The 8,114-nt window shown below is 37.0% G+C and overlaps 2 protein-coding genes across 5 annotated transcripts; one reads left to right on the top strand and one right to left on the bottom strand.

Annotated features, from left to right (window-relative positions):
- Positions 1-423: 423 nt before the first annotated feature.
- On the top strand, positions 424-5,883 carry LOC118736808 (set1/Ash2 histone methyltransferase complex subunit ASH2). 4 transcript variants are annotated; one of them, XM_036466853.1, is made up of 9 exons: positions 424-660; positions 723-901; positions 967-1,129; positions 1,196-1,377; positions 2,634-3,020; positions 3,956-4,236; positions 4,882-5,139; positions 5,202-5,302; positions 5,369-5,883. In XM_036466853.1, exons 1-9 carry the CDS (start codon positions 524-526, stop codon positions 5,382-5,384), a joined length of 1,704 nt encoding a protein of 567 aa, XP_036322746.1. In that variant the 5' UTR covers positions 424-523; the 3' UTR covers positions 5,385-5,883. The 4 variants fall into 4 exon arrangements, with proteins under 4 accessions (XP_036322746.1, XP_036322749.1, XP_036322747.1 ...); XM_036466856.1 differs by having other exon boundaries at positions 425-660; positions 1,196-1,332; XM_036466854.1 differs by having other exon boundaries at positions 524-660; positions 5,372-5,883.
- A 48-nt stretch (positions 5,884-5,931) lies between these two features.
- LOC118736809 lies at positions 5,932-7,695 on the bottom strand. Its single transcript, XM_036466857.1, has one exon. It carries the CDS (start codon positions 7,486-7,488, stop codon positions 6,073-6,075), a length of 1,416 nt encoding a protein of 471 aa, XP_036322750.1. The 5' UTR covers positions 7,489-7,695; the 3' UTR covers positions 5,932-6,072.
- Positions 7,696-8,114: the final 419 nt, after the last annotated feature.

The raw sequence follows: 8,114 nt of genomic DNA, 5'->3' as shown, positions 1-8,114 counted from the left end.
AAATGCTTCTAATTTTTATGAATTTGTTATTGCTACCGCCCCTGTTTACACAAATTATATGCAATTTCACTAGCGAAACCAAAGAAGATAAATTTATAGACAGATATATAGATAGATAGATTATATAGATTTACGTTCTTTGGCAAAACCAACCGAAAAACGCATGTTAACGTTAATGCGCCTTTAAAAAATGAAGTCGCATTTTATGTTGCCAACTTGTCTTTACACAGATCAGCCTGAAAAATAAAAAAAAATTTATTTTTCTACCACCAAGTTCTAGCGGTTGGCCAACTAGTTGGCCGATAAATCGATACGTGTGTAGGGCCTTTAAAAGAAGATTTTTACGTTCTTTGGTTTTGCCAGTGTGGCACCGTTTTCCAACACTTTATTATGATACAACACTTATTGAACACACCTATCCAATTACTCCAATTGCATTCATTTTTTATCAAACATTTGCAGACGCTTTTTTGCATTTTTCTGACAAGCTTTTTTCAAGAAATAAACATATTTCAGCAGCAAAATGGACGAATTGCAAATGGATACAAATTCCCTATCCGAGTCTGCGTCTGAATATGCCACTAGTGAACGCGCACAGGAAACCCCGCGAGAGGAGAAACTTGCAACAGGCGCCAATACCGGCACCGGCATTTGCTATTGGTAAATTTTATTTATTTTATTTGGCATGCATGTACTTGGCATTTAATATAAAAATTTTTTAGTGGGAAAGAACGAAATCTCAATATTGTGGAGCTCCTGTGTGCCAATTGCAGTCGTTGGTTTCACGAATCTTGTATTGGCTATCAGCTGGGCAAGTTGGTACCGTTCATCACCAATTATGTATTCGTCTGCAAGAATTGCTCGCAAAGTGGGCTTGAGGTCTTTCGAAAAAGTCAAGCGAGTAAGAATTGTATATAAATATTTAGTTTAAGTGAGCTGCTATATGATTTTCCGATTTCCACACAGCTATACCACAAATGTGCATCACTGCCATAGCCAATATGCAGCAAAATGCGCTGAAGGAAGGGAAGACTAAATTCCTATTTAGCAAAGACAAAGAAATCATCCCATACATCGAACAGTACTGGGAGGCAATGACGACAATGCCTCGACGTGTCACACAATCTTGGTTGGTATATTGAAATAGAAAAATCCTCAAAAAAAAAACTATTTAACTGAAATTTTTCGGTCTTAGGTATTCTACGGTGCAGAGGTCACTTGTCAAAGAGGTCAGCACTTTGTTCACGTACGAGGAAAACTCTGAATTCGGCACCATGTTTGGTTTAGTAACGCAGGATCTCGCACAGATTAAACCGAACTACGATTCCATGGGTAAGGGCGGATTACTGCGAACATCCGAAGATGGTCACGGAGCAGGTAAGTAGAAGTGCGTGAAGGGATTGGAGCAGTGCTAGGAATTCATAAGAACAATAACATACTGGACAACACAATCAAAATATCTGCATTTACAATGTTTAGTTGTTACTCGCTTTGTGCCATTATTCGCATGTTTTACGTTCAATTTATTCTTCTCTTTGGCTTTTTGTGCTCAGATTGTGAACTAAACACTGCGGGCCGTCACTGTTTGAAGTTCTTGTATTGTTTTTGCTACTATTATACAAATTTTATTTGGGTCGGGTACCGTGTTATTTATCATTGAAGGTTTCTAACCCAATAGATATGTACATATATACATGCACCTATGTATATGTATGTATATGCAATAACTTTTGTGTTTGTTCTTATCACGTGTGTATGTTCATATGTGCATACATGCTTATGTACGTATGTAGTTTGTTATCGTTGCCCGTTCCCATTCATTCATTCGCATTCATCTAATTAGCCCATACTTTCCGTATAAACCGCGTAACGTTTTAAATTGTATTTTTTATTAAACTTCGTCGCGACTGTGATTGATCACTGCAATGGCACTTTGTATCTGATTGCATTTTATCATTTTCGGGCGAGGTCACCACCGGCTTTTCACTAAAATATGGGTGGGTGGGGACGACGTAAGCGAAACGTTTGTATCATGATAGAAAGCAGCTGCATTGTTCGAAATACTGCTATGGGGGGATCCACTATTGTTTTGTTTTGATATATTACTCGACTGTGTGTGTAAATCTACATGCATAAAAGCTTTTGCAGTAGTTAGTGTTTTTGTGAGATATATCGATTCGGTTGGACGACTCGTCGTCTTCGTCGTCGCCGCAACTGTACGCTGTCACAGTTGCTGCGCACGTAGTTTCAACTTTCCGAGAATATGGACAACACGGTGCCGCATCGCGAAGAAGAAAGTACGTAAAATAATTGATTGATAAATCGACAGACCAATCATGAATTTGGACGACTCCTGTGCGTAAAAATTAAAATTTTTTGCAATGATTTACATTAAATTTGATTTGTTTGACTGACCCATGGGACTGTGAGTCATATTTTTCGGAGTGTCGTCTTCACTACGAGGCTCTGTAGTCATGTTCAAGTTTATTTTACCATCTGCACACATTCCATTGCCGCTATTGCGCTTCTACATGACCCTATTCCATTGGCATTTAGCAAACTCGCGAAGTATTTTGCTTGTAGAATATGTATTTAATCTTTAACCTCTATTTACACATTAACTCTGCTCTCAGCTTCATCACTGACAAAGAATAATCGTCAATACAAACGAAAACCGCCCGGTAATGATTCTGGACCTACTGGTAAAAAGGGACGACCTAGTTCAGATATTACCGCAAATGTGAAACTACCAGCTCATGGGTATCCGTTGGAGCATCCTTTTAATAAGGATGGCTATCGTTATATTCTAGCTGAACCTGATCCTCATGCTCCCTTCCGGCAAGAGTTCGACGAAAGCTCTGATTGGGCTGGCAAACCAATACCTGGTTGGCTGTATAGAACACTGGTTCCCAATTGCGTTTTATTGGCCTTGCATGATCGTGCACCACAACTAAAAATTTCAGAAGATCGTCTGTCTGTCACTGGTGATAAGGGATACTGTATGGTGCGCGCTACTCATTGTAAGTAAATATTGCTTTTTTGTTAATGGTTAATTTCCTGGTTAAATATATACAGTGGCGCTCAACTGAATAGCACACTTTTATTTTTAACCGACTTCAAAAAAAGGAGGAGGTTTTTAATTCGTCGAAATTTTTTTATGTATGTTTTATGTACCGTATAACTTTGGACCACGTTAACCGATTTCTATAATTCTTTTTTTGTTTTAAGGAAAGGTGGTTCCTACCTCAGGGTTCGTCCTATACTAATTTGGTTTAGATCCGATCATTGGACCAAGAAAAAAATTACCGGTCGGTTTTTTTTGCTTAAAAATTACTTGTCACGTGATACATTTTTTCCGTAAAGTTTTTATAAAAATATAGTAGATTCTGTAACATAAACCATATAAGTGAAAGTTTATAACTCTGTGAACAGTTCAGAAAAAAATTTTAGAGACTTTTTGGGTAGGCAGTTTTAAAGCCCATTCAATTTTAGTAAATTCTAAAAAATCTCGTTAATTTTTGGGATTTTTTTTTTTTTTTTGTAGAGGGTGTGGCACATTTTCTCCCATATAAGGCATGAACAAAATCAATTTTTATATAGAAGAAAATGCGCAACACCCTCAAAAAAAATCTCAAAAATCGACCGGATTTTTCCAAAAGTTTCTAAAAATTCTGAAAAAAGTTGAAAATTTTGATATCTTTTTTTTTAATTTGTTAAATTTTCCTGAACTGTGTACAAAGTTTTAGAGTTTGACTATATGGTTCATGTTATAGAATCTACTATATTTTTATAAAAAAATTAACGAAAAAAAATATCACGTAAAAAATTGCGAATATTGTAAACAACAAAAGGGTGCTATTTAGGTGAGCGCCAGTGTATGTATAAGTGTATTTCACGTCCACATTTATTTAGTATTTTAGATATTCGCTTTTTATCATTCGGGATATCATTCCAGCTGTAAATCGTGGGCGCTGGTATTTTGAAGCCATTGTTGATGATATGCCTGAAGGCTCTGCAACAAGATTGGGCTGGGGTCAGGAGTACGGCAACCTGCAAGCACCCCTCGGCTATGACAAATTTGGCTACTCATGGCGGTCACGCAAGGGAACTAGATTCCATGAGAGTCATGGCAAACACTATAGCGATGCTTATGCGGAAGGCGAAGTGCTGGGCTTTTTAATAGATTTACCCGATGAAGTTGACAGCAATTACTTACCTAACACGTTTAAGGACAGAGTAAGTTATGTTATGATAAAAATAATTCATAATAATGATTATGGCTGCGTTTCTTTATACATTCCGGATAATCCCATTTCACAGCCGGAATAAACAGAATGCGTTTGAAATATACGTTAGCATATCATCAGGAATATTCTAAAGAATAAGTAAACAAAAAAGTTTATTCCAAATGTTCAGAATGAATAAAGAAATGCAGCCAATATAACACCTACATATCGTTCATTAACCTGGAAAGGCACTTACACTTTCTTTCTGCTGCGTAATTAAATTTTATACAAATAAAAGTATTGTACACTATTTGATTGATTAATAAGTTGATTCTGCAGTAATTGTTTTTAATTTTCAGCACCTTTTGTGCAAAGGTTGATTTTGGAAGCAAATTAGTTGGGGGGCCTTTCTATATTAAGGCAACGATGTATGTAAAACATAACTACACATCGATGGCCTTCTGGAATAACGACATAAATTATAAAATTCAAAAAATAAAAACTCTTACTACTGTTAAGTGCTCTTGTCTCTTACCCTTGTCTAATCCATACTAAAGTAGTAAGGATTAGACATGATTTGATACAAGGGTTGATACATGAGTAGATATTTTACCAATTTTTCACTTTGTATTTTTATTATATTCTGCTTTTGCAGCCGTTAGTAAAGTTCAAGTCACATTTGTATTATGAGGATAAGGACAAAGTGCAGGAAACACTTAAAGGCCTTCAAGTGCAGCCTGGCAGCAAAATAGAATTTTTTAAGAATGGAAAATCCCAATCTGTAGCTTTTTCAGATATATATGGTGGTTTATATTATCCTACCATATCAATACATAAGAATGCTACCGTAAGTGTAAATTTCGGACCGAATTTCAAGCACCCCGAAATATTAAAGGACTACAAAGCGAAAGGAGTGAGTGGGATAAGATAAATATTTTTTAAGATCTTTTTTGATATATTTTCACTTTCGTATAGATGTGTGAACGTGTTGAGGAATTAATAAGCGAACAGTGCCTCTCAGATTTATTATATTTGACCGAGAATGATGGAAGATTGCGTTTGGATAACTTTAACTTGTAAGAATTACTATACCGAATTTTATTTAAATTTTTTTAATGCAGTTGTAACTAATCTAAAAATAGCAGTAAATTAAAATAATACTACAATGGTGAGTGCGGCAGTGACGATATTTGAATGAACGCGATTCGAAGGATTCGAGCTTGAGTGAGATGAGGGTTTACATTAAATTTGCACGCTCCTAGAATATTGCAATATTTGGATGAAACACAACCGTTTTAAAAATAAAACCTGTTCAGAAATTTGTTTTTGACTATGTTGTAAAGTTATTTCAAAATATTCCTTGTCGAAATATTAAGCTAAATAAAACATATTTTTTTTATAATTTTACCAACAGAATATCTGTACCTACTGTTGTCAAAATTTATTTGACCACAATTTTATTTTGAATATTTGCAGAGCTTTAAAGCACATATTTCATTTGGAGTGTTAAAAAATATCGTCGCTTGCTCCACTGCCACTACGACGATTTTTGGCGTTACAAATAAGTATGTAACTAGAACCATAGGTATATAGGTACATATATGGATGTATCCGTAACATTTGTTCAACATTAAAAGTATTGGCAGTTACTAAAGCACTGACGAGTGTTTTCTATAACTTTTCATGAATGTACATACGTATATTAAATAATACGCGTAAATTTTGGTTTTATAAAAAATTTTAAACTTAAATTTTCGATATCAGGTTAGTTTAAAATCATCGTTCATACTTTGTTTAGCGCATAAACCCTCGTGACGCATCATACAAAACGCCACGCTTGTGATTGCTATTTAAAACCATTATGTTTGTAGGCATTGTATGGCACATACAACTCTCTCATTCCTACATCTGCTCGCGGATGATGAACGGCTGCCGAGATAGAGCGCCCTGTTGAAATTGTCCCAGTCGACGTGGACGTATGATTCGCGTTTATTTGTTGCCATCGGGATGCAAAGCGATCAGCGCCGTAATGAGGACGCAACACAATGTTGGCACTGCTGCTTGGTGAAGAGTCGAAATTGGAATTAGACAAACTGTGCGTTCTTGTACCAACTCCTGTACTGGATGTGGTGCTATTGCGTCTTTGCTCAGCGTTCATGCGTTGTGTATTCAGCGAGGGCAAGATTATGGCATTACGATTATTAAAAAAATTACTACTTACGCGCGAAGCAACCAACGGCTTTTGCCAAACTGATTGATGATGGCGCGGAAAATTAGTGGTGGTTCGCGTTTGCATTCCGAGCTGCAAACTATTCTCTGGTTGTCGTATTACAGCGGCTGATTTTGCGTGTGGGGTCTTCACGTGTGTCAATTGAACAAAACTTTTGTTCGGCGCTAAGTCTCGAAAACGTCGCTTGCTCTCTAGTACATTTAGAATTGGTGGCATTCGGAAGAGTTGTTGAGGCTCGAACGCTTTATCTTTGTAATGTGTACGGCTAGGTGAAAGCTTTGGTGGTTGAGGTCTACTTGACGATACTTCATGTAGACGTAAGGAATTAGAGGTACCGCTGTGCTCTGGTTCTTTTGAGGTTTGTTGTGGTATTGCTTTCACAGTATCACTACGCTGAAAGGGACGTATAGGCAATGCTGCGATCCGTAGTAAGGACATTTTGGCTGAAAGTCTGTCTATGTACGATTTTTTACTAGGACTTGTTCGGCCTTGTTGATCTAAAATATTATCAAATCTTTGGGGAGCCGCAGTGGGCGTTGCCAGTTCGTCATACCTGTCATCGTCTTCAGAGCTGTTTAAGCTCAAATGAGAAATTAAATCATCCACCAATGTGTGTGCCGGAGTCTCACTAATTTTGGAAATACCAAATTTTCTTTCTGGCAAGCATTTTGGTGGCAAGTCCGTAATGTTCTTTTCATTCAGCAACTCTGGGAATTTTTGTTGCCATTCTAAAATCTCATTACGCAAATCTGGTTCCGTTGGCAGGGCTTCTTCACCAATTAGCATACGCTCCACTCTCTCCCAATCCAATTGGTTTTGCTTTATGGCATCATCAGCCCATGGAATTGAGCCTATGGAACTTCTGTCTATGCTGCTAGAAGAATAAGGAACATCCTGTAGGAACTCAGAGTCATCATCGTTGCTCTCATCATTATCACCGTTGTTGTTGTTGGACATTGATTCCATTCCATTTGGCCCTTCAATGTCGTTAGATGTATTTGCGGCAAAATTAAAGAAACGAGTTTTTGACATACTTCCTCGAAAATATCCTGAAAATTTATTAAGAAAACTAAACGCAGGAGAAGGATGTAGATGTAAGCTTTTAAAAATCGATGTGACAAACAAATCACAAACAAATGACCAGCGGAAGTAAAAGCAAAGGACGACGACACAAATGTAAACAAAACTGCAAGAAGAACAAGCATCCAAGAATGATAGAATAGAAGATTGCGCCCTCCTGGGCGTTGACATGTGTGTACCACAAGTAAACAAAGAATAGAGCGAAAAGAAGAACGAGTTGAAACTGCCAAAAGAGTTCACTTTCAGCGAAAAACGTGTTTTAATTTTGCTAAATGCGAAAATATTGCATTTTTACTTAATCTATTAGAGAATAGTTAACATTTTAGTGCACTCCATTGCCTTGCAATTAAGGCTGATTGAGCAAACGTTTTAGTGCACTTCATTGCTTTGCAATTAAGGCTGCTGCAGAAAACTTCGGCAGCATCTCAGCGGGATTGAATAGTTAAGCTTAGTATCCAGCTCTTAAGAAAAGCAAAAACTCCATATAAAATGGCGTACAAGAAATGGCTAAGAAATTTTCTTGAGTCAAATTTCCTTAAGGCAGTACGCAGCTCTTCAGAAATTTAGTACGCTTTCTA

The sequence above is a fragment of the Rhagoletis pomonella genome, unplaced genomic scaffold, assembly GCF_013731165.1.
Source record: "Rhagoletis pomonella isolate Grant_MI unplaced genomic scaffold, Rhpom_1.0 Rhpom_scaffold_00004, whole genome shotgun sequence".
NCBI lineage: Eukaryota > Metazoa > Arthropoda > Insecta > Diptera > Tephritidae > Rhagoletis > Rhagoletis pomonella.
Note: the sequence above shows the minus strand (reverse complement) of the source record. Positions and strands in the feature narration are given on the sequence as shown.

What these genes read in the sequence shown, in the direction of transcription:
- LOC118736808 (XM_036466853.1), top strand. Translation starts at nt 524, where the DNA reads ATGGACGAATTGCAAATGGATACAAATTCCCTATCCGAGTCTGCGTCT. An exon ending in GGCACCGGCATTTGCTATTG is followed by an intron (nt 661 to 722) that starts GTAAATTTTATT and finishes AAAATTTTTTAG; the next exon opens with TGGGAAAGAACGAAATCTCA. An exon ending in CTTTCGAAAAAGTCAAGCGA is followed by an intron (nt 902 to 966) that starts GTAAGAATTGTA and finishes ATTTCCACACAG; the next exon opens with CTATACCACAAATGTGCATC.
- LOC118736809 (XM_036466857.1), bottom strand. Translation starts at nt 7,488, where the DNA reads ATGTCAAAAACTCGTTTCTTTAATTTTGCCGCAAATACATCTAACGAC.